The sequence below is a fragment of the Seriola dumerili genome, unplaced genomic scaffold (genome assembly GCF_002260705.1).
Source record: "Seriola dumerili isolate Sdu_G_001 unplaced genomic scaffold, Sdu_1.0 BDQW01000052.1, whole genome shotgun sequence".
Classification (NCBI taxonomy): domain Eukaryota; kingdom Metazoa; phylum Chordata; class Actinopteri; order Carangiformes; family Carangidae; genus Seriola; species Seriola dumerili.
Window position 1 is genome coordinate 2,845,637 of NW_019174307.1, and position 25,319 is coordinate 2,870,955.

General features: G+C 41.3%; 2 protein-coding genes across 2 annotated transcripts in view; both read right to left on the reverse strand.

Annotated features, from left to right (window-relative positions):
- Positions 1–1,385: 1,385 nt before the first annotated feature.
- On the reverse strand, positions 1,386–3,542 carry LOC111218743 (CAVP-target protein). The gene is made up of 5 exons (XM_022741185.1): positions 3,211–3,542; positions 3,015–3,121; positions 2,528–2,835; positions 1,881–2,022; positions 1,386–1,624 (listed from the first exon to the last, which is right to left on the reverse strand). Exons 2-5 carry the CDS (start codon positions 3,119–3,121, stop codon positions 1,486–1,488), a joined length of 696 nt encoding a protein of 231 aa, XP_022596906.1. The 5' UTR covers positions 3,211–3,542; the 3' UTR covers positions 1,386–1,485.
- A 1,691-nt stretch (positions 3,543–5,233) lies between these two features.
- The window catches only part of LOC111218816 (striated muscle-specific serine/threonine-protein kinase-like), a 33,213-nt gene continuing 13,127 nt past the window's right edge, over positions 5,234–25,319 (reverse strand). Inside the window, exons 6-41 of the mRNA XM_022741292.1 lie at positions 25,118–25,284; positions 24,738–24,826; positions 23,553–23,728; positions 23,112–23,372; positions 22,851–23,009; positions 22,478–22,667; positions 22,133–22,362; positions 21,820–21,939; positions 21,534–21,638; positions 21,004–21,210; positions 20,787–20,910; positions 20,078–20,250; positions 19,856–19,968; positions 19,505–19,673; positions 19,267–19,363; positions 18,865–19,065; positions 18,637–18,694; positions 18,407–18,484; positions 18,050–18,222; positions 17,921–17,947; positions 17,596–17,748; positions 16,982–17,024; positions 16,777–16,845; positions 15,226–16,669; positions 13,945–15,192; positions 13,656–13,805; positions 12,945–13,061; positions 12,424–12,591; positions 12,098–12,220; positions 11,138–11,302; positions 9,949–10,849; positions 9,370–9,609; positions 9,009–9,232; positions 7,800–7,875; positions 7,377–7,526; positions 5,234–7,236 (exon numbers count right to left, since the gene is read on the reverse strand). Of these exons, the coding sequence (XP_022597013.1) occupies positions 6,981–7,236; positions 7,377–7,526; positions 7,800–7,875; positions 9,009–9,232; positions 9,370–9,609; positions 9,949–10,849; positions 11,138–11,302; positions 12,098–12,220; positions 12,424–12,591; positions 12,945–13,061; positions 13,656–13,805; positions 13,945–15,192; positions 15,226–16,669; positions 16,777–16,845; positions 16,982–17,024; positions 17,596–17,748; positions 17,921–17,947; positions 18,050–18,222; positions 18,407–18,484; positions 18,637–18,694; positions 18,865–19,065; positions 19,267–19,363; positions 19,505–19,673; positions 19,856–19,968; positions 20,078–20,250; positions 20,787–20,910; positions 21,004–21,210; positions 21,534–21,638; positions 21,820–21,939; positions 22,133–22,362; positions 22,478–22,667; positions 22,851–23,009; positions 23,112–23,372; positions 23,553–23,728; positions 24,738–24,826; positions 25,118–25,284 (8,444 nt within the window). The 3' untranslated portion in view covers positions 5,234–6,980. The remainder of the gene's footprint in view (positions 7,237–7,376; positions 7,527–7,799; positions 7,876–9,008; positions 9,233–9,369; positions 9,610–9,948; positions 10,850–11,137; positions 11,303–12,097; positions 12,221–12,423; positions 12,592–12,944; positions 13,062–13,655; positions 13,806–13,944; positions 15,193–15,225; positions 16,670–16,776; positions 16,846–16,981; positions 17,025–17,595; positions 17,749–17,920; positions 17,948–18,049; positions 18,223–18,406; positions 18,485–18,636; positions 18,695–18,864; positions 19,066–19,266; positions 19,364–19,504; positions 19,674–19,855; positions 19,969–20,077; positions 20,251–20,786; positions 20,911–21,003; positions 21,211–21,533; positions 21,639–21,819; positions 21,940–22,132; positions 22,363–22,477; positions 22,668–22,850; positions 23,010–23,111; positions 23,373–23,552; positions 23,729–24,737; positions 24,827–25,117; positions 25,285–25,319) is intronic.

The window sequence follows — 25,319 nt, forward strand, 5'->3', positions numbered from 1 at the left end:
ACGTTTAGTTATATTGTGTCTAGGAAATATGTTGTGGGGGAATTTGAATAAGTTTCTAGGGTTTTATTTTTAGTTCGATTTTGTATATAAATGCGACAACTATAACTGATAAAACACTTATGAAGTATTCGTTTTCTGTTTACAGTGAATATATTTCAGTTTTGAGACGTTTAAGTGAGACGTTTCTTGTGCGTAGCGTCTTTTTGAAGTTTGTTCATGCACAACTTTGACAGGGGCAGCCTTGAAACCGACCAGGAGAAAAGGGAAGTTAGGGACAGTCTTTAAAGTGCCCTCAGCTAAAATCAAGGTAACTCTCTTCTTTTTGAAATGTCTCCACGAAGACCCCCCCCCCCAAAAGAAGGATGTTTTTTAAATTGTTTGTTCTTTTGTTTGTTTGTTTTTCTTTCATAGTTGCTGCTGTTTGCATCTAAATAAAGAGAATTATGGAAATCGTTTTATGGAGACAGCTATTTAAACAAACATAAGCTATACTTACTTGCAGAGGAAGACTGAATGCCAGTATTTATTCGACCTTTCATTTAACCAGAAAATTATGCACATGCTAATTACTACAAGTCTTTTTGATAGGGAATGGGGGGGAAGTGGTATTAAAATATAATTCTGAGGTGTTGCAAGATGATGAAAAGATAAGAAAAGCTAAAAATAAAGTCAGCAACACAATTTTTTTCACACGTTTTTTTTTTTTTTCTATGTGTGTGTAGTTTTGCATCACTGAATGAGTCTGATGAAGGAATGTTAGTCTATGGTTGCACTGCTTGCAACTCATTAAAATGCACTGTGTGATGAAAGGCGTTGTGTATATGGGACCTCCTGTGTGTACTGAACTCCCTCTGGTGACTTTCTTGTTATTACTGCATTGAAATGAAACAACAATCATCATGCACACTGGAGCAATAAATAGTAACTGAAGCTGTAATTCCTCTGGTCGCCGCTATGTGCTGCTGACAGCAACTTTCTCATTCTAGTTCAGCTGCACTCAAACTTCCCCATCAATGAGTTGGATTTTGTGACTCTAGTAACTGCCAAGGGGACAGGAAGTAGTTATCCGGGCCAACCATCAACCTGGGTAGGTGAAATTTGACAAATTAATGTTTACAGTAATGACAATTACACTATGAATATCAATACCAACACCAGTCTCTCACATTTACCTTTTTAGTATCTGTAGCATGTCAATTATATTTATTGTTAAGGTAAAATACTGTGTTTTTCATCTCTACCTTGTACCATTTCCATCAGAAACAAATATTTAACTTACTCTCACAAAACTAATGTTTTGCCCTTTCGTAAATAATGGATAATTAAAAAGACTCAAAAACAAGACATCAGCAAAAAAATCTTTACTTTTTAATATGAGCATGGTTTAAGTTATGTACAGCTTTGAACAGAGCGTTACTATAGCATATTGCCCACTGGATTGTACTGTAAGAGAACAGGGGCTCATCGTGTTAGTATGAGGCTGCATTAGAGGATGTCCACACGAGCGAAGGACTGGTCTGTGCCTAGACTATTCTCCACAAACACCTCATACTTGCCAGCATCGGACAATTTTGCATTTTTGATGGTCAAGATTGTGTTGGTGTCTCCAATGTCAAAGAATACCCTGAAAGACAACCACAGCACTTTTATTATCACAATTTGCACAATCAATTTGCAATAATAGCTGTCTCCTGGCATCTGTCCACCTTACACGGTGTCACAGTGCACTTACTGTATTTAACTATACTTTTACTGTTTGAATCGATTCACAATAATGATGGTGTTCATGGAAAATCTACATGTCTACATGTGCACACATCCTGAAAAGGCAGTGTAAATATATACAATGGTGCGTTCTTCCTGACTGGAATTCCTCCTACCTGTCGTCTTCTTCAATGTCATCTCCATCTTTGAGCCAGGCAACATCCGGAGGAGGTTCTCCACTTATTTCAGCTTTGAGCACAACTGTTGTCCCTCTCTTGGCCTTCATGTTGTCAGGGCCTTTAGAAACCTTGGCAGGGACTGGGAGAGCATGATGCAAATATTCTGTTAGCCATATGATTTGTTAAATATCACAAATACTGTTAGATATCACTTCAAAGATGTGTTGCGGGAGAGATAGTCTCTAGAGGAATAAATGAGAAGGAGGCCTTGGCATCAACTTTCATCCGTGTTTTCCAATTCATCTGGTATGAATGTTTAAGATTTATTTTACTGCACTGTCCAGAAAATAAGGTGTTAAAAGTAATAGTTTTATAGTCAACAGTTGACATTTGGGGAAATACTTTTCATGATTTTATATCAGTTTTATATCAGTAAATATAAGTCTATAGCCAGCAGCATAGCTTAGCATAATGACTGGAAAAAGGGGGAAACAACTCGACTGGTTTTGCCCAATGGTAACAAAAACATATTTCCCCAAAATGTTGAACTGTTCCTTTAAGTGGTTTGATTAAATTCAGATCCCACCAGGTCTGACAAATTGACAACACTCAAATGCCAGCTAAAGTGAACAGTTTGTACACACCCTCCACTAGAATACAAGCAGATCCTGATGTCTGTCCGAATGGATTCTTAATGGTGACAGTGTATTTTCCCAGATCAGCCAGAACCCCGTCTCGAACCACGAGCGCCACAAAATCCGGGTCTTCAAACACATAGCGGTACTTGGGACCGTCCTTCAGCTCTTTGCCATCCTTGTACCAGACAATGAAAGGATCTGGGAAAGCACTGACTCTGCACTCCAGCTTTGCAGCGCTGCCCTCAACAAGAACCACATCTTTGAGCTCCTGCAGGATCTTAGGAGGACCTTTCTCTCGCAGCTCTTTACGCGACCTGTATGACAAACACAGGGATTCAAAATGAGGTATGGATAAAGAGCCTGATGTCATAAATAGAGATGCTACGATAACTCAACTGCACACAGCCTTTTTGAACATCTCCTCTTATACAATTGCACAGAAAAAGGTGCTTGAATGTCAATGATAGCAAACAGACATTGGAGATTTCGGTACCTGTGTCCGCGATATGAGGCCTGGATTCGGATAGCAGCTTCCTGGACCTGAGGATCGTTGATGTTCAGAGTGCACCCAGGAGGGGGTGCCGCCTTTGCCTTGGACATCTGCAGCAGTCAAGGCTGGTTAGCACCACCAGCAGAAACACTGAGCCCACTGCAGTATTGCAAGTATAAGTTACTCTCAGATTTCTTACCTTGGAGATCCTCCTGTAGATCCACGCTGCCTCCGATCCTCTCCAGAGTCAGCAATCATAAAAAGGCTTCACGCTTTATATCTGGAGGTCAGGAGGAGTTTTGAGGGTCTTCAAGGATCAAGGCAAATGAATCATCACCCAGACCTTCCTTCTCCTTCTTTGGATATTAGGCAATACTCAAACATGACAAGACCGTAGCCTGAAGACTGAAGATGCACAACAAATGTTACAGAGACATTTTCCCACCCTTATATAGCATTCATCTCAAATACTCTGGAGAATCCTTGGAGCAGTTAATAGTTTTGTTCGTGGTTGTTTAAATAGTAGAGGAAGTATGTTGAAATGTGAGTCGTCCCTGGTGAGAATAAGCACATAACTGTTGGTCATCAGGGTCATGTGGAGGGAGTGGCATAGCCAGAACTAACCACAGTCCATTCGGCTACCTTTAATTCTATAACAAAGTCAACATTAACAGTTTTATGCACTTTTTATACCCACTTTTCATCCTCTGTTTAAATAAATTGCCACATCGAAATTCCCATATTTGTCATATTTCCTTTATTGTTCATAGCCTTAACAGCTGTCATGCCTTTTTCCATGCCAGATTCAGAGATTTCACAAAAATAAAAAGCAGAAGCTGTAACAAATACAGTCACTCAATAAATAAACAAATTGTGAAACACACACACACAAACAAAGCAGTCACTTTCATATAATCAAAATAAACTAGTCATTCATTTAACAGACTATTTTCTCTGTGGGTCTAATATCCATCACGAGGCACTGCAACACATTCCACAAAATACGGCATAGAGGTTTTAATACAAAACGTGGAGCGTTCAACATCTTTAAAACCCTGTCGTCTGCTCACAAGCAGTCGTCATTTCGTTTCATACGAGTGAAGAACAGAGTTAATATATTGCACAGACGTTTAGAGTTTTATGCAATGTTGCATTTCATGCTGATCTTGTATGTTTCCATTCAGGTTCAAAACAACAACTCCCTTAGTGATTCACTTCTACTCTGCATAGGAAAATGACTGAGCCAAAACAACAAAGAGCTGCAGAAAAAGGCAGTATTTATCTAGCAATAGCATTAGAATAGATAGAACTAGTAAAATAATTTCATAGAATTACCAACAACCTCTGTCAGTCAATACACTTATTAAAAATAACTCAGGATTTGATGTGTGATGCAGCTTTCTACCACCCAAAAACACTCCTCAGTGTCTGCTTGAGATTCCTTGATACTTTCTTTAAAATTAATCTAAACGGAAATTACACATCGTGTGTTGAGTGTGTAAATCTGTAGTTGATACCAGTCGCCTGCATGTGGCAGCAAAATGACCAAAAAAATCTGACATTTGTGCAAAAGTCTCACATTCTGGTCTGAAAACTGAATTTGCCGTCACAAGGCAAAGCAACATAACAGGAACAACACAACTTAAGCCATTTGTTTACCATAAAATAACAAAGATGAATCAAAAGGATCACTGTATCACTGATGTATGATCAATATAATCTCAAAGCCAATGTACTGGAGTAGACTGACTACTAATGTTTAGGTTGAGACATCCTCGGATTAAAGGGGCTATAACTGTAGATATTTTCTCAGAGGTGAGACTGACGATATATTTGGAAACACAATATAATGTAAAGCAACTAGAGTCAGTTGTTTACTCATTTCAGTAATTCTTTGCACATGACTAAACTGAGAACAAATGTAACTTTTAAATGCCAATAGGCAACTTGGATCAGATACTTTGAGTCTACCCATGGGACAAATGTTTATCTGCCCAACTGTAATCTTCAGTTTTGTCCCTGCAGAGCACAAGTTATGTGTTTTAAGGGACCGAAACCAGAGTGAAAAAATAGATTCAATTCATGATTTATCTATTTTGTAATGGTTTGAAAATCAGCCAGTTAAGGAGGCATGTGTTCACGTATTTACACTCTCTTGATGATGAACAAATACTTGGCTTTTATTCATGTGGGAATAAGAGGAAGTATTTCTTATTTACAAATTTTTTTTTTCCCTAGATGTGTATAGATTGTCTCACATTTCTGATTTAATATTTTGTACAGTCTGCAGAGGCTGCAATGTCTCGGATTTATCATTTGATCACTGTTGACAGTGTAAGCTTGTATGGTCTGGAAACTAAAAAGGTGTTTGAAACTTTAATTAAGGGAATAAACCAATAAGCATTTATGTATGTTGAATGCTAATTCTAACCAATTAAAACCTTCCTTTTATTTATAAAAAGTTCTGCCATTTAAAAACTGTAATTTATAACAATCAAAGAAAGCAGTAGCTGAGCTGTTAACTGTTGAAAATTATACTTAAAATAAGAATTAATACACTCAGCAATGTCTTCATCAACAGCCTATCTCGATGAACTGTGGAGGCTATTTAATGCTGACTAATGCTAACTCTTTAATGGCACTTAGAGGCACCCCAGTATCACCAGTGGGTTATTCAGTTCACCACTTACCCCCTAAACAATCTAACATTTAATGAGGGTCTCGTGTCAAAGTGCAGTTAAAGTATAAACTGACAAACTGACCCCGGAAAACTTGTAAACCTCATTTTAGTAAACTCAAGAGACGAGTGCATGGCTAATCAAACTGGATCCTTGACACTGGGCTGGGTGGAAGAGTGTTGTTCGACTGGAAGCCAATAAGGTGTTTGTTAGCTTATGTGTGGTGAAGGAGCCAGTGTCGGCCAGGCGCCAACACAGTGACAGTACTGCATGGAGTCACTTACGCTGTCCAGATCATCACTAAGAGCAAAGAGGATGATAATAACAAAAAACATAAACCCTGCTTTTGAGAATGAGAGAATCATAATTATCATATTTCTTAACATTAGGGAAGAAATTTGTGCTGATTAAAAGAGTCCTTTTTTAATAGCCCTTGAGAGCTGTCCAATGTATCCTCTGAACTCAATATATATTCATTCATATTTCATAAACTCCATACAAAACAAACAAAGTTCTCTCTGGGGCTGCTACAATCTTGACGATCATTTGAGGTGCTATGGCAGTATAAAAACTCAGACAGCACGAATTACACTGCTGTAAGTAAAGTGATAGATTAAGTTAATGGAGGGAAATATTTAGCATCCCAAGTTGTCTTTGATCAAGGACAGAGAATTAGACATCATAGATTTGACTGCTCAGGAAACATTTGAATATGAGCCTGTGATAGACTGAGAGAGTAGAGGCGTTACTATGGAAAAGGCATCATTGTTTTAGTTGTTCTGGATTATTTTGGAACCTCGTGAATGACTTCAATTTTTTTTTTTTTAAACATCAAAAATCTATAATAGCAATTTCAGGCCTTTCATGGTGGGTTACTACAATGTATTTATATGTGTCCCCTGTAATCAGTGTAGAGTTGACCCTAAGAAAAGAAGTAATTTATCCAAAATGTATGCAAAGTTACAAACCTTGAGGTACTAACTTGAAGACACCATCCTGCCATGTATGAACAAGGTCCACATTATAAAAAATGCAGTCAGGCTCTGATTGTAGGAGTTCCTTAGGCATTAAATCGTTCTTTCAGATTCTCTGTCAGAACCAGAAAAGAAAAAGAAATGATGTCTCTGTAGATCACAGCCACTGCTGGTTTCATCAGTATTTTTTTTTTCTTCTGACCAAGTTCAACAGCTGGGACCTGAAGGGACCATCCCACCTGGCGGCTCAAAGTCTCGTCTCGCTCTGAGGATGTTCCCCCGTGCAGTCCCACCAACTGCTGTTTGGAAGCCTGTTTTCACTGGGTCACAGGTGTGGTGGGTGGGGGTGGCACATTTGGCGTGGTGGGGCTGGTGGGGCTTTGTGTCGAGCTCTTGTAGGACCGCAGGAGAACTTTGTGCTTGGTGGCCACCTCCTCTCGCCTGCGCTGCTGGTCGGCCAAGAATTCCTTGAGACGGGTGGTTGTAAAGGTAAGAGTCTGCCTACGAAGACGCATCAGGTAGGCATCTTGAAGCCAGGAGTTACTGAAGCAGTCCTTAATGGATGGACGGGCCCTGTGGAAGACCAGACAGTGAGGACACAACTATTTATAGATGTCTAAAATTAGATCGCAGGCAATAAAAGGTCTATATGTTCAGCGACAAGAAATTCTGTGCAAAATGGGAATTACAAACAGGACAAATGTTCAGCTTACCAAGGGTAGCTACAGAGGATCTTTTTAAGAAACAGAGAGGCACTTTGGGACACATTCTGGTAGAGTTTAGAGAGGTCAAACTTTGCCGCCTGGATCCTGGCTTCAGTCTCCTGAGGATCATTTTCCATGAAAGGTGACCTGCCACTCAACCTGGAAAATAAGGGGAAAGGTTTTCACCGCCACAAAACCATGTAGCTCACTCAAAAACATATCGACAATGCACAATGAAATCTAAGCTGGCTCATTAGGTTGGTTGTGAATGAAGGAACCAGCATCAAGATGTTCACGGTTTATATTAAGACCTGAAAAAGCAAACGCAGCAGACACATTTCTTAATCATAGGCCCAGTCTCACCTAAAGAACACTATTACATTTCTATTTAAAGAGGACCTGCTGAGTGGAAGCTGAGAAAGCGGTACTCACATGACGAAAGTCAGTACGCCCACACTCCAGATGTCAGCTGGAGGGCCCACTACATCCCCTTTCAACATCTCTGGAGCTGCAAGGAGGAGAAAGGAAAAATGCACACACTTCATTATTTTACAACAAACTTTAATTTAATCTGCAAATCATCTTTGTACTACACTAACTAAACTACACTATGATGATATTGTTTTGCACAGCTTTATTAGATGGGAGAATGCATAGTTTTAGTTTAGTTTAGTTTAGTTTATAATGCTCCTTTGTTTTCATAGCTGGTGCACACCCACTGACAGTTCAGTTACATAAACCTCCTGAAGAGCAGAAATGACAAGATCAGTATTAATAGAATAAATCAACAGAATGTCAAAACCAACAAAGACTTTTCATTTATACTCCTAATAAATTAGCAGTTATATAAAATAAGAGATTATACCATACGAGAATTTATATTTTTCTAACCCAGTGCACAAAATGACCAATACATAGGTGAATTATAGTGTTGTAGTTTAAGTGCCTTACCATAATATCTTCAATTACTTAGTACATCCACTGAATACATTTGTAGTCAATGGTTTCTTGTAATATGCACCTTCCTTTTTGAAGTCAAAATTTGGTGATAAATAATATTATATTTGTGACTGTTTATTAGTGTCTGTGTGTAATATTTGCTTTGTGTGAACAAATTAGTCATTAGTCTTAGTCATAATCTTGTGTTTGTTGCCTCTTAAAAATAGATGTTGATCTAAATGAGACCTCACTAACAAACTAAACTGACTTACTGGCAAAACAAGCAGTAAACACAAGGAAATATCACCCTAAAACATTGGTATGGCTAATGTGTTAGCAAATTACTGCTGTTTTACACATCTAGCAGATACAGAGCAACATTAGAGCCTAGTTCACCAACTAGTTGCTAACTGCTGTCCGTCCGCTGTTTGGGGCAGGGCGGGTGGTGCACAGCAGTGAGAGTGAATCAGTGCAGTAAAGTTGTGGGCCACAAACAAATCATCCAAAACAACGAGCTGAAAGGTGCTGAAAAGCTCAAAGATCTGAGGGATTTTGAGGAGTCAGGTGAAAATCTTCTGTGCTTTGTCACTATGAGAGATCCCTTTCACATCACACAGTCATTTGATCAATTGTTACAATAAAAATATTGATTACGACAGCTTTAATTAATTCCCAGGGGTCTGGGAAAAGCAGGACTCTTACACATGTACTCCAGTGTTCCAATAGGAGGGTTGAACTGCTTGAGGAAGAGAGGGTTGAACGTCTGAGCGCTGCCAAAGTCTATGATCTTGATGACATTCATGTAAGTGACAATGATGTTCTCTGGCTTGATGTCCAGGTGGAGGATGCGTCGGGTGTGGAGGTAGTCCAGACCCTGGAGGACCTGCACGATGTAGGTCACCACATCATCCTCGGAGTAACGGAACCTGAGAAGGAAACAGCTGGTTAAGGGACTCTGGGAAGAATATTTTATGGCAGGTGCTTAGACATGGTGTTTCTGCTCCGACAACTCAGACAAGCGACCAATTTAATGGTACAAGTATAGCTCCCAGTTCGGCTTCACCTGTCTATGAGGCTGTAGAGCAGCTCCTTTCCACTGCAGTACTCAGAGATAAGCACCAGGTAGCGTGGTGTGACATAAGCTTCATGCAGAGCCATGATCCTGTCATGATGAAGGGACTTGAGGATGTCATATTCCTGCAGCACTGCCTGCTTGTTGTCTGCCTCATACGGAACAATCTTGGCCATGAAGAGGTTTCCTGTGGCGTTCTCCCGGCACTCACGGATCACACCGAAACGACCCCTGTGTGACAAGGGAATGCTATGAATTCAGCAGGCAAACAGAGCAGAAGAAGCCACTGATTCCAAATCTAATGTTCATGATATTTCTTTGTGTGTGGTCAAAAAAAATCTAAAACTAAGAAAGATATTATACTAACATAATGCAAACATCATTTTTAGTCCCTTGTCTCAATATATGATCAATGCTATTGCTGATTGGTTAAAAAAGCACAAAATTTGCCTTAATCAGAGATCTTAGCAGAACAGTCAGGGTATGTAGCTACAAACAACTTCACATTTCAGATTGTTTTGCATAAATGAGTTCTCTATATTTGACTCCTGTTCTCGCAGCGATCATTACCTTGCTTTCTCATCCATGAAGGTGTAAGGTTTCTGTGGGACTCCCTGGCGCAGAGATCCCTCCCCAGGCTTGCCCAGCGGTGTCCTGCGTCCCGACGGTGTGACCCGACCTGATGGGGTGGCGCGTCCAGATGGAGTGACCCGTCCAGATGGGCTACTCCAGCTGTCCCCTCCCTGCAGGACAGGGGTCAAGCTCTGCACCACCACCACAGGCGGTGAGACAGTCACAGGAGTGACTGAGGGGGTGGTGGCTGTCGGGGTGGAACTGGATTGAGAGGGGGGAGTGACACGTGCAGTCGCAGTTGGCACGTACATTGGCACAGATGAAATAGGCTTCCCGATGACAGGTGCAGGTGCAGGTGCAGGTGCAGGTGCAGGTGAAGGTGCAGCTGCAGGTGCAGGTGCAGGTGAAGGTGCAGGTGCAGGTGCAGGTGAAGGTGCAGATACAGGAAGAGGAGCTTTGCTGGTTACGGGGATCGCTTTATGGACAGGACTCCGAGGTTTGGGTGGAACAGCAGGCGGGGGCGACAGCTTGGTTTGGGGTTTGCTCATACTGATGCTAAGGGTGGTCTTGGCTTTTGCTGGCGTGACTTGGACACTTGTGGTGGTCTGAACAGGAGCTTGTTCAGAGGGTGCTGTGCTAATGGGGGGAACGACAGCAGGACGGCTAGCATCAACCTGAACAGTGGGTTTGATGGTTATTGGAGAAGCAGATTTAACCACAGGTGGAGTGGGAGCTGAAATAGAGGGAGGGACCGGTTGGGCAAGTGTCACTGTAGTGGATTTACTAGGAGCTGGTTTAATGGGAGGAACTTTCATGGATGACATCATCACCACAGGCGGAGTAGGAGAAGTTGCAGGGACCGTCTTGACCACCACGGTAGCACTGGTTTTAGCTGGTTCTACTGAAAGATAAGGAGAGGGAGGATACACCTCAAAGACCTGAGTTGATATATGAAGAGGACAGTATATTCAGTGCTTGGCTCTACACGAGAATGCATTGTTCGGGAACAGTGAATAGTTTGTAATGTACTGTATGTTGTCCCAGACTAAAAATATAACATACACATAAAAACATCACACCACATCAAGCTTTAATCCTGTGAGTATGTATACAGCCATTTACAAGGAGATAAATCAATAAAGTGATACACAGTGACTGCCTTATCTAAAATAAAGATAACACATACCTGAAGCATCCAGGCTCACTACTTCTGAGAGGTTGCTGTAGGGGCCCTGGCCAGCTTTGTTGACACATGCCACCCTGAACCTGAAGGAGCACCCTGGTGGCAGGTCAACCACATTGTAGTAACAGTCTGCCACCCCAGTTGCCACGATCAGCCAGTTCTTCTCACCTGGGGAGTAAAAAAAGATCAGTATATACTGTATGTCCATATTTTCAGACATTAGACATTTTTAGCATTAATGTTATTTTGATTTTTTCTACCTTACTTCTTTTAGCTGAGTAGAAAATATACATTTATTCAGTTAGTCACCTCTTTTTGGTTGGAACTTAAAGCTACAAAAGGCTCAAAATTGTGAATGTTAAAGTAAATGCTGATAATGTTGGTGGCCTTGCAAACGACTCCTAGAAATCTCATTAACATCTGTTAACCTCTTCAGTTGACAATAATCACATATAAATGCACATCTTCAATGAACACAGACCTTGTTTTGCTATTCATAAGCCAGTCTCATTTCTCATGTGCATTGACACTGATATTGCCTTAAACATGGAGTAAGATAGTTCTATTTCACCTTCACCACTGAGTGCCATAGCCCAGGTGTTGCCATAGCAACCTGAAAGTCATTTGTATTATTTATGTGGTGTTGGTGATTTCATTTTCATAAAAAGATGTTGTTTGTTACCTTGTCTGATAGGAGTAGGTGCAGTGCACACTGCCTCACATGTTTACCTAAAGTATATACATCGGGTCACAGCGGATTTTGAAAAGAAAGTGAAGTTTCCTGTAGCATTAATGTAAAATGTAGTATGGGCAAGTCCTACCCCATTATGTTTGCGTCCATGTAACCCTTCCAAAAGCCACAGTGCAATATAATAATTAAAATAATTAAAAAATGTATGATATCTGACACTAGGCATCTGAAAAAGGCAATAAAACATTGAATTATTATTTGTAAACACTGACCCTCTGCTCTTCTCTCCAGAGAGTATGTGCAGGGGGCCATGTTGTCTGAGGGCCTCCACAGTACCAATGCCGTGTTGTTGTACTTCTGAGGAATCTCAGGGGTCCCAGGACGATTGGGCAGGCCTGTTAAAACAAATACATTGGGAAAGTTTATAAAACTAGTGTATTTAATCAGTAATACAACATATAATCTGTCCTTGGACTCCAGCCCCAGTATTACTGTATTTATTTTTTATATAGTGCTATAATATACATGTACATAGGACTGACATAGTTTACTTCACCTCACAGACTGAAATAAAAGCAGATATGTATCAATTACTTACGAGCAAGAGATATCGTGCAAGAGCTGGACACAGCAGCCAGGGGGTTTGTGGCCACACACTCATAAACCCCTGCATCCTTCTTGGTGGTCTGCATGATCATCAGTAGCTGCCGGCCATCAGGGCAGGCGATCATGTTCATCCTGGAATCAATCTCCAGGGGCTTTTTATCTGAAGAAACAAACATGCACAGAAAGGGACTTTTATATCTAATATAATCTTTTATATCTAGTCTTCTATAACTAATGGTTTAAAGTGTAATAAAGAGTAATAAAGAGAAATAAGGAATCTGCAGTGTTTATCTGCACTTCTTTTTCTTTTTCCACTGAGGCACACTCTGTTGTCATGGTACCATATGTTCGTATGTACTGAGATGCAACGTAGGCCATCATTATGTCTCTACACTCACGGAACCAAGAACAATTATGTAAATTACTGTAATTTGCAAGTGAAGTGATTCTGACCACCCACCTGTGAGATCAACAGTTAGGTAGTACTGCCTTGTTTACGTCAGAGATCTTTACCTTTTAGCCAGGTAATGTGTGGGTGGGGGCTGCCTGCTGGCAGACAGCTGAGCGTGACTGGATCCCCCTCCAGCAGGACATGATCTCTCAGCTTGATGTGGAAGACTGGAGGGAAATCTGGAAGCCAAACACATTAGACCAGTTAAATCACATCCATACAGTACCGAATACACTTGATATTGCTGTGTAAAAGTATATAATATAGCAATTAAATGCTCCAGGTTCACTGATGTTTACGTACAATTCCACGTCATGGTTTGGTAAACTATGCAACATATAATATTTAATAATGGTGACTTAAAGCAACAGTTGAACATTTTGGGTATTAGTATTTTGGTTATTCGTTTCTTGCTGAAAATTAGATAAGACAAGAGAAGCTACAGACAGCAGCTGGTTAGCATTAAGACTGGGAGGTGGGGGAACAGCTAGCCTGGCTCTGTCCACCTCTCCAGCAGCTCTATAGCTCACCAGTTTAACATGTTATATCTCATTTGTTTAACCTGAAGAAAAAACAACATAAAAAACATGTTGTGGGTTATTTATGGGAGCAGTCACTTCCTGAAGTTTCTGGTGGTTGCACAGCAACTGTATGACGACAAGAGCAACAAGAGCCAGGTTGATCCTGCTTTCAGTCTTTCTGCTAAACAAAGCTAAACTAACCAGCTGCTAGCTCTAACCCAGTGCGATCACAGCCTCTTCATGTACACTTACCAGAAGCCAGTCTGGAATACTGGCGTGAGCGTAAGGAACTATTTTCTCTGGAGATTGCTGTTGGTAAGTCAGGCTGTGAAACTGTTTTGTCTCGCCTCCCTCTGGTCAGGCCCCATCTATCCCAGCGGGATCTGCGCTCCCCCTCCACACCTTTGCGAGAAAAACAAAAATCAAATCTATAAGTCAATCATCCCACATTTAAGAAAGCGTAAGTACCACATTTAAGAAAGCGTAAGTAATAGTACTCTACTCAAATGCGGCGCAGTAGGGTGAAGTTAGTGTCTCATACCTTTTGATGCGTCTGACCTTAGGCTGGACACAGAGTCTAGAGACTCTGATGAGGCGCCATTACTGGCCTGAGATGCCAGCTGGTTCTGAGGAACACTGGCAACCTTCGTAGCACGGCTCTCTGATGTTGCACGACGAAGCATAGAGAGAATGGGTGTCCTCTTTTGTTCCTTTTCCTCTGATGTTTTCCTTTCCTCTGAGAAGCTACGAATTCTGGTGGAGATCCCAGCCACTGTTGATTCAATCTTCCTTCGCATTGTCAAGACTGGTGATTCATTAGGTTTCTTAAGCTCCTTTTCATCTTGTTCAACAGAGGCATCACCACCACCATCCATCCGCATCATCTCCACTTCCTTCTTTTCCTGTGATCCTCGTCGACCAAGAGTCCAAGAAAGCCTTCGTCTTGAAGAAACTGAGTCTTCTTCTTTGGTTGTTTCATCCTTGCGCTCGGTTGATGGAGTTCTCTTCAGGCGCATAGAGAGTCTTCTCATAAAGCCTTGGTCCTTTTGAGCTTCACGAAGGTCCTGGACTGACTTCGACTTCTCTTCAAGTCTCCTTGGTGCCAATTCCAGTGGTGCACCAATTGGCCCAGGTCTGTATATCTCTTCACCTGACTCTGTGGAGTCTGAGAAAGCTGCTTGTGATTTGTCGTCATTCTTGGACCGAGACAAAAATTTTAGACTTCTTGTGAGAGAAGACTCACGTTTTTTGAAGCGAGCCTCAAAGACTTCTTCAGAGCTAATGTCCTCTAAGCCCACTCCTGCTGAAAGCTCTTGTTGGGATGAGGAATGTGTGGTAGTCTTTGGTGGACTGGGTTCTTTTGTGATCATTTCTGGCGATGCCACCCTGGAGTATACAGCAGGGTGCTCAGTGGTTGACATGATGGCTGGCCTCAGCACACCTGGTAAAGCAGAGGATATGCTGGCAGGTGATGATGTTTCAGTTGATACTGAGGACAGTGAGGTGGTTGGAACAACAACAGGAGTAGAGGGACCTAAAGGTGAGTCATTGAGAGGCTGAAGTGAAGGGACCATGATGGTCTGCATTATACTAGCGTATGCTGAAGTCCTTCCATCTGGCAGAACAACTCGAGCAGGAAGCGAGGGTGTTACATAAGTTGACACAACACTTTCTGACGGATGGGAATATTCTTGCGTGGGTCTCATCATAACTGAGCTTGTGGTTATGAGCATCTCAGAAGATTTAGCAGGCATATTTACTTCCTCTTCTACATTTTCTACAGTATCTTCTACATTTTCTTTAGCATTTGATTCAGAAACACTGACAATTCTTTCCTCTTCTTCTTTACTAATCTCTTCTTTTTCTTCTTCCTCTTCCATTTTCTCCTCTAGTTTAGAGTTTTGGACCACAGGAGGAGGTGTAGGAATTCTCTGGCCCGTATACTCTGATTCAATCATTGGTTCTTCTGATATGCTCATGTCCTTCTCTGAGAAACCACTTGTGCTCGATCTCTCATCAAAATTACTATCTGTAGTCAACCCATCCATCTTTTCATTTATAGTCTCATCAGGCTTTATCTCTCTCTCCATTAGTGATTCCTCGCTTTCTGTTTTGGTAGGACTCTCCTGCACAACAGACTCTGGAGTTGGTGGTTTTGGTGAAGGTTCCCTGGGAGTCACTGGACGAGAATCTAGCTTGGTTTGCTCAGTCAAAGATGACATAGATATAGCTTCCTTAAGCCTTCTCTCTTCTATCTGTGCCAGGGGAATCTCCAGAGGAGCTCCAGACCGGCGGTGTAGAGCTATGGGTTCTGAATCACCTTGACTGAAAGAAGCACTTTTGCGCAAAACTTTGGGTTTGGGAACTTCTTCCCTTGGGGAATCAGTGGATGCAGCTCTAGTTAGTGGTGGTGGGCCCAAACGAGCAGTACGAGAGTAGCGATCTGAGGATATTGCACGTTTTTCATCTCCCATTCCTAATGTTTCCAGCAGTGGTCCTCTCAGTCCACTCATTTTGTTGTCTACAGAGCCACCACGAAGCAGTCGCTGTCTCATCAGCTCCAGTTTAAGGGCGTAGTCTTCTTGACTCATCTTGGCAGTGCCTGGGCTGGTGCTCCTCCTGGGTAGTTCCATAGACACAGCTTTCTTCAGAACTCTCTTGCCTTCCTCTTGGTTTCCTTCTCCAGCTCCTTCCTCGGGTGTAATCCTGAGCATCAATGCACTGTCGGCTGAGCCTCCACGCCTGAGCTCTCCTCTTCGCCGTCCACCCTCTGGTTTGTCTGACTCCATGCTTGAACCCCTTCGCAGTGGTTTTCTAGACAGCTCTGACTTTTGTGGCAGTTCAGCAGGTAGTTCTTCATCTGAGGAACCCCTGTCATTGTCTTGTGATGACCTTTTCCGATGGCGGCCCTTACCTGTGATTTCAACCCCTTCTTTGTTCATTTGTTTAGGGTCACACTCCTTTGCCTCCTGTGCTTGAACAGGGGACCCGGACCTTTTATTAGTTCCATTCTGCTTTCCTGTTTCCTGCTCGGTAGTCTGGATGTCGTTCAGGGACATCCTTGATCCAGAGAATTCCATGTTGAGTGGCATCGGAATAAATGGCAGCTCATCAATGTCTTCGTCAGAATCTGAGGATGATGATGGCAAAGGTGAACTTTCTTTAAGGTGCCTGGGAACTGCGATGGAGATATGGCTGGAGGAATCATTCAGTAACTCAGGTATGGACCTCATGACCATTTTTGATTTATAGCTGATAAGTGAACGCTGTAAAAGAGGAAATATGGTACAGTTAAAAGATGAAAAATTATTTCTAGGCATTCTGAGTGTAATGCAAAATAAAAAACCAGAACAGGAAATAAAACATCCCTCACCTGCCATTTTCTGCGAGATACAAACTTCTTCAGGGCCTCTGTACTAATGGCCTTCCCCTTGCTAAGTATCTGTAAAATAAATAGACATTAAATAAAAAGAAATTAGGCATGGGATGTTGATCAGTTTTGTCAAGTTCAAATTACTGTAGAAAGTGGTTGTGGATGATCAACATTGTAGCATGAAGTGCCCCTGGCCTTGTCTTACCTTGAACCAAGGGTGTCGGAGACATTCCTGAGTATCAGGTCTCCTAAAGGAAAATTATGGCATATTTCAGTCTTTCAGGTTTGTACACATATGTTTCATTAGCTAGATGAATAAACTGTGATATCTTGGGTATCTTAAATGAAAAGCATCAGATGAAGACCTCATTAAAGTTGCAGACAGGGACCAGAGAACAATTCCATATATACACCAGGTATGAATTTGATAAGCATCTAGTACTGAAACAAAATCATTCACACAAGTGACTTTGTCTTTTTTTTTCATTTGATAAAGGACATTTTCTATGTGTAGTTATAAAATGGAGGAGAGGAAAATGTAGTGTAGTGAAAGTTATGACTGACAGAATGGTTGAAATAGCTTTGGAAAATTGACACATTATATATATATTATTTAAAATGTATAATCTATAACAGAAGAATAAGGAATGAAACATATTGAACAGACAAATTGCATGCTTCACGCAATCAGCTCATGTGTTAGTCAGTATACTTAAAGCATTTCCTGAATGGCTTGCTGCAATTATAAACTATGAATTTTGTACAAGAGTTTAACATAAAACAGATATTGAAAAATAGAGATCCAGCAGCGTTACTCACAGCCTGTCTGCTACTAGCAGTTTTATGATGAACCCTTTAGCCTCCCGGCAAAGGTCAGCAAACATGCTCTCCTCGAAGGCGACATTATAGTTCCTGATGTTCAGCACAGAGCTGCGGTCATTCTCACCAGCAAATGGAGAAACTCCTGTCAGACTTAAAAACAGAAGCAAATACTTACATTTAATGACAAGCCCACAGGTAGTCTGGAATAGGTAAAGTTATCAAAAACTGAAACTGATATTCTGCATGTTGAAATACATTTAATAATGAAGAAAAAATAAATAATGATAATAATGATAATAATGATAATAATAAGTTTACTCACCACAGATATGTAATAACTCCAACTGGCCTGGACAAATAAAGAGGAGAGTTAGAAAAAGGTGATGTGTTTAGACAAAACAAATGAAAAAACAAACAAAAAATTTTGTCGTAAATTCAATAGATTCTCTACCAGATGTCTGTTGCTTTTGACACCGGGGTCTGATTGACAATTTCTGGTGCAACAAATTCCGGTGTGCCATATTTGCAGTACTGCGCCTCATCAGGCGTGATCACCACGGTGTTGCCAAAGTCACAGATTCGGATCTGATCACCATGGGGATCTGCCATGAGGATGTTATCAGGCTAAAGACAGAAAAAAAACAAAACAAATATTGTATCATCTTCTGCCATCAGGGTAAATTTTCCATGATCATTTTCTTAATCTTTCTTTAATTCTTACTTTTTTTAGAAATTCATTTTTAATACAAACTTTATTTTCAAAAAAAAAAAAGATGATGAAAGAGAGTTAGTCTTTGCCAGCATCTACCTTGATATCCAGGTGTATGATGTTTAAATGATGAAGGTAGTCCAACCCCTCGAGCAGTTGTCTAATACATGACCGTACCTGGTGGTGCCAAAACACAAATCTGTCAGTACAGCTGTTATTGATTAGATCATTAAATTACATCAATTATATACACTTGATCATTAAATTGAAATTGATATTGAAATGTTGAGTGCAAGATTTGCAGAGCAGTCACAAAGCATAGGACTTACATCAGATTCCATTACTGTAGATTTCCTTATAAATCTGTCCAGCAGCTCTTCGTGACACCTTTAAAGAATAATTAAGGTCTAGTCTCTCTGAGACTTTAGATACATTGTACATCATACAGCTAATGTTTGTAATTCATTCACAGAATATATGGACGCATACATTTTTTTTTAATTTTTAAGACGACACAATGCATATATAATGCAACAGTAATAATATGGTAAGGATACATTTCAGTGATGATGATGACTGCATTCTTTTTCTCAAAGGCATCATGAAAGTAAAGGACTCTCTCGTGGTCGAGCTTGGAAAGCAGCTTCATCTCTCTCAGAGCAGAAGCCTTCCTCTTGGCCCGTGTGGACATAAACTTCGCAGCATACTCCATTTTTCCTACCTTCTGCATCACACGTTTCACATAGGAAAATGCACCTCTGGAGAAAAAAAAATATATAATCTTATCTCTATGAGAGAAAAAAAATCTGTCAAAAATAGCAAGATTAAGACATGAAGACATGAGGAAATACAGCCTCATTTTGGCAATTTGATAAAAACTGGTTCCTGTGTAGACAGTGCTTCTCTAGCACCACATAGCACAAAATTATGGGATTTTGTGGCCCTAACAAATGGCTTACCTTCCAATTTCCTTATGGATTTCATAGTAGTCTGTCAGTCTGCGCATCTTCCTTAGAATAGTCTCCTCATCGTCCACAGGATCCTCTTTACTTTTAGCTACGGTAATGGGAAATTATTCATTGATTAAATAAATTAGCCAAACAACTCCAAATAACTACATTGGAGACTGGGTGCTGATTCATGTTAGTTCCTTTACTTTGTTTGTCAGCTATGCAATCTGACTGATTGACCTCTTACCTTGATGAATGGTGAGTTCAGCTTTACAAGACACAGATCCTGCTAAGTTCCTGGCAGTGCAGGTGTACACCCCAGAGTCTTCTGTACAAGCGTTTAGGACCACCAGGGAACATTCGTTATCATCATACACAAATGTGTAATGACTGCCCTCGGACAGCAGGATATCATTCTGAAAGAAAAATGTAGGTTTCACCAGTAGTTCTTTAAGGATTGATTACAAAATCCTCAATATTTGTTTTTGGTAAATTCAGCCTATTGCATTCCTTACGTACTGCTGCACTCAGAGGAAAAGTATCAAGACTAAAAATCCTACTGTTTCACTGGAATAAACATGTGAGATGGATAAAAAACCTTGAACCAGAGGATGTCAGGAATAGGTTTGCCCTCCACAACCACAGCAAAGCGAGGGGTCTCTCCAGCACAAACATCCAAGTCCTCCATGATAGTTTCAAATGTTGGTGGAGCTGTGGACAGAAATATAAAGGCACAGTACCAAGTTACATTACATTTGGATGGATGGATGGATGGATGGATGGATAGATGGATGGACAGATGGATGGATCTACTGCCTACCTGCCCTCTCAACGCTGAAGGTGCAGCTGTCGCTGCCATACTTATTGGAGGCCACAAACAACATCTCTCCGATGTCAGCACTCTTCACTTTCAGCAGCTTCAGTGTGTGCTGGTCGTCATCTGGCATTGTCATCTCATACAGGCCTAGCTTGCTGGCCAGGACCAATCCCCTCCTGTAGAAAAAGGTTTGCATTGTAAACCAGGATTCATATGTTTAACATGTTATAGGCAGGATAGCAGCAGACTTTCACTGCACAGTTGTGGTGGATGAGTGGCTGTTGCTTGAGTGTAAGTCAGCACACAATAATAGACTTTTGTCACTGCACTGGAATGTTTGATAATCACACTGCCTGTACACACTGTCATACTTTATTTATGCCTGTCAGTCCTATACTCTGACCATCCTATAATACACTGGGTCCACAAGGTGGTGACTTTTCCACCAAATAACACACAAACTAGCTAGCTAGAGGTTATTACAGTTTTTTTGTTGAGATTAAAATAAAATAAAAAATTTGAATAATGACAAAAATACTGTGTACGCTGGAAAAAGTACCACAGGAAAATGCAAGTGAAGGGCATTCATGCAATGGGTTTTTTTTCTTTTTGATTCATTATACTTTGTTGAGTAATTCATTTGATAAAAATAAAATAAAGAGACAAGCGAGAAGAGACATTAATAGAAACTTGACAACAGAGACAAAGGTACCTCTTCCAGAGAACTGCAGCGTTGACATGATTGAGAGTAACAGTGATGGTGACTGACTGGTTTTCCATCACATATACAATTTCTGGCTTATCAATAATCACTGGAGCCTCCTGAAGATAGGGACCTTGAAGAAAATCAAAGTGCACACAGATAATATTAAAAAAAAAACCTTACACTACCTGATAGATGAACAGATGCTCTAAAAAGCTGAATGTACCTCGGTCCAGGAGCTGCACCGGGTCGGTGGCAGTCGAGGGCTTGCTGAAAGCCTTGGAGGTGATGGTGAGGACCCTGAAAGCGTAGCGCACTGCTTTGGAGAGGGTGGTGATGGTGTAAGTGGTCTCCTTCAGGCCAGAAGCTATGATGATCCACTGGATGGAGCCCAGGGCTTGTTGCTGAATGGCATACATCACGGAGCTGGGATCTACAAGAAAAAAAGTTTTTGATCCACAATGCTCCATCACAATGTTGGACTTCAAAATCTTCAAAAATTACAAAACAATTGTGAGGTCAAACTGAGATTCCTTTTGTTTCTATCATTTTGTCTAGAGTTATAGTACAGCATTTCTGAATTGTTGTATTTCATTGTCATTTTACTCTGTAATAAACACATTCATATCTTTTGTGTGTGTTAGAAGGCATTCTGTCTAATGTGTTTGTGTAATTGTCAGCAGTATTTTAAAAAAATACGTAATTTACTCATTTATTCTGGTGAATAAAACATATCTGATGATCATTCTTGCATACCAATCGAAGGGTCCAGCCTCCTTGGTTTCTTCCAGCTTAAGGTGATGGTTTTACCAGTGATGGATTCAATCACTGGAGTCCCATCAGGAGGGTCAGGGAGAATATCTGAAAGTGATAACAATGAAATCAGAGGTCCATAAATGTTTCTGATCTGCCTTTTCCCAAGCCTGCGTTACATAATGCATTGACCTATAACTGCATGTGTTATTGATCACAGTTATTTTATCAATGAGTTTTTTTGTTTTTTTAATTTATTGAGGTACATCGCAAAAAAAGTGAAAATTACCTGTGACATAGAGATGAGCGTAGCAGGTGGCCTTGCCAACTTTGTTAGAGATGACACTCTTGTAGACGCCACCGTGGGCATGGCACACAGAGCGGATGACCAGGCTGTGGACGTCACGAACTGCAGACAGAAGCAGAGGAGGGACGGTGAGGCGATATGAGGTATAGTAGTCTGTTAGCATCTTCCAACAAGCCTACTGTATTCAACGTGACCGCACTGACAAGGCAAATCTGCCCTACAAATGAAACTTGAAACTGATAGCTTTGACAGGCCTGAATATCTGGTGAATGTTAGTCCATTTTGAAACACTTACACTGTGTCATCTTCCTGTCCTCGGTGCTCTCAATCCTTTTGCCATTGTGGAACCAGACGATGGTGGGGTACGGCAAACCAGCCACTTTGCATTTGAGCACAGCCTCCTTTCCCTCGATCACATCCAGGTCGTAAAGGGGTTTGATGAAGTCGGGCATGGTGAAACGTTCCACCTCATTCTCTGGGACCTCTGGCTCTTCTGGGATGGACGGCATCTTCTCTAGTTTAGCCCTAAGAGCAGATAAGTAAATATGGACAAAATTGCAAGCTTTAGTGGCTTTTGCAACCCAGTGAAACACACAGGAGGCTACAGCCCCGACATCCAAGAAAGAACATCTGCACTTACATCTGCGAGGAGATGGCTGGCCGTGGCTCTTGTATGTAAAGTTCAGCGGAGCTCTCCGCCTCGCCATGACTGTTACGGGCTATGACAGTGTAAAAACCCTCATCATCGTTGGTCACGTGAGAAATGATGAGAGAGTGGCGGCCGCCCTCCTGAAGAATACGAATGTCCTCACTTTCTGTGAGTGGATGGTCTGAAGAGAAAGAAAGAGGTAAAGAAAACAAAACAGTTTGGTAATTTCACAAAGGCATAGATGTTATTGTTCTTGTTTGTAAAATTTCTGTGAGACTCTTAACTCTAGGTGATTTATCTGAAAGGGGGACTGTTTTCACACATCTAATGTAGAGCCTGAAGACAAAATAAAGTACCACCCTACCGAAGTGACTCCATGTGACCTTAGGAGATGGTGTCCCACTGACTTTGCAGTCGAATCGAGCATTACGCCCTTCAATCACTTCCAGCACATCCAACTTGCGAGTGAAGAGCGGTTCAGTGGAGGGGATGACTTTGAGTTTGCCACATGAGGTCACTTCCTCTGAAGAGTTCAAATTAAATTACAGTCACAGAAGAAAACAGTGAATAAAGCCCTTTATACTTGAACATCCCACATTTTGTGATATTTATTCTTGAGAGCTACCTTTGGCTGTGCTGAGCTTGCACATGTATGTGCCACTGTCATCCTCATGTACTGAGTTGAGCAGTAGTCGACACTTTCTCCCATCAAAGTGCATCTTACAGTTGAGCAATGCCGGCTGGATCAGCTTCCCATCTGCGAGCCAGTCCACATCGGTGTCTTTCGGTCCAATGACGTGACACTCGAACAAAACCGTCTCCCCAGCCTTGGCTGTGATGTCCTTGACCGGGCGGATGACAGCTAGTCCTGGCTCAACTGGTGGAGCTGGGTGTAAATAAAGGACATTTTCTGAAGAGTGTTGTTAGGCGATACCTGAACGGTGGTGTTGTGAACTAGTTACAGGTCACATTGAAACTTGGAGTTACGGTTGTCTAACAAGTTAACTTGTGTCAGGTCAAAGTCAAACGGAGCAAACAGACAAGCCGATTCTTAAAAACAACATACCTTTTACCTCCATCTTTCCTTCGCACTGCTTTGTTCCGTATTCATTAATGATCTTACAGGTGTAAATGCCAGAGTCTGACCTCACTGCAGACTTGATCGTCATTTCAAAATTGCCATCTTCTGTCTCACGTACAATATGACGTGGGCCTGTTTTTACTGTGACTCTGTCCCTCAGCCTACAAAGGAGCAGAACGAAGGGAACAATTGTTGCTATGTTTTGAAACAAGACACAAATCACTCATACACCACTCAGAGCTTTTCAAAATGAATTTATGTAATGAGGGATGACCAAGCACATACACTCCTTCAACTGAAAGCTCTCTCTTCTGGCTGGTATGGGGGGGGGGTGGGGGGGTGGAGGGGTAGATTGTCCTGGGCTGCCAATGTTATGTTTAGCACTTTCTTTTCTGCTTTTGTCTCTTGAGACTCATGACTAACTCCAATAACAGAACCTGCCCGAGTGATTCAGCCTATTCTTGTCTCCTGCATTAAAGGATAAGACATGCAGTAGTCTATATTTTTCTTGCTGTCAAACTTATTGTCAAACAAATCCCATGAAGACACAAAAACAACATGATGGCTCATCTCTCGGTGCTTTCCATATTCCCTATTAAGGCTATCGCTTTTTACTGCTCAGAGGTATTCCAACAGTTTCTCAACAGCAACGTGTGCCACAGCAATAAGCTACTGTATATCAGGGTTTGGCCTTCTTGTGGGATTCGTTGACAGTAAGAATATAGAATATCAGCCAGCCTTATCATATGAAGCTGTCCTCACTCTCCACAGTAAAACACCACTGGCTGGTGGAACATAAGAGGAAGTGCAGACTTCTTTCTCTCTTTTGAATGGCTTCAGCACTGCATGCAAATTCCAGATTGTTGTCTAAGAGCTCATTAGTTCAGCCAGACATTTGTGTTTCTGGGCACTGAGCAGCTCCATGGTAAAAAGGGAAAGCATTTTATTCTTCCCTTTTCTCTATTAAGACCGTTTGTGTCAGCCTGGGGATTGTTAGGCTCAGTAAACATTAAGTTTCCACCTCCCTTAACAGATGCATTAAAGCAGCATGCACAAGAACAAACAGTGGAGTCGAGTAAGCTTGCTCATGGATTGTGATTCTAGGAAAGTCTTTTCCATGTCCCTCACAAGCAATGAGTTTAAGTCATTTGATGAAGTGATAGGACCTACCAATAGAGCATGGGTTTGGGTTGTCCACTTATTCGGACAGACATGGTGACTTCCTGTCCTTCAATGACAGCTTGATCACTCATTGTTACCTGTTTGAAATGTAATGCAAGTTAGAGGTTGAAAGATGTATTTTTACCTGTAAGTTTTATTTTACAGATGTGCTGATGGGATGACCACACAACAGATAACATGTTCATACAGGAAAATTAATATCGATCAATCAAGGACATCCTGTACATAGCACATTTTCATGCAGCATTTTGCAACCGACCAGTCAAGGATGCAGTTGAGTAAGTGTCAAGGCTAAAAAGACAAATGTCATACTACAAGTCGGAAAGGAAATTGGGTGGCTTTATCTAATGAGCTCTGTAGAGTCTCACCAGGAATGCAGGGGGTTTCCTGAATCGTGTGTCAATAGTTCGCCTTGGCTCTGGCCCTCCAAAATCCATGCCCTCCTCCAGGGGACTGAGATACTCCTCATCAGATGTAATAGGGCTGCTGATATCCATGGGCACACCCAGGTTTCCTTTAGGCTCCTGTACAGGCTCTATAAAAGCAGCAAGATTACACTATATTTTAACT

Excerpts from the sequence above, each read along its gene's own strand:
- LOC111218743 (XM_022741185.1), bottom strand. The coding sequence starts at position 3,121 with ATGTCCAAGGCAAAGGCGGCACCCCCTCCTGGGTGCACTCTGAACATC. Across the intron at positions 2,836-3,014 it reads GCCTCATATCGCGGACACAG|GTCGCGTAAAGAGCTGCGAG; the intron begins GTACCGAAATCT and ends TTTGTCATACAG. Across the intron at positions 2,023-2,527 it reads TGCTTGTATTCTAGTGGAGG|TCCCTGCCAAGGTTTCTAAA; the intron begins GTGTGTACAAAC and ends ATGCTCTCCCAG.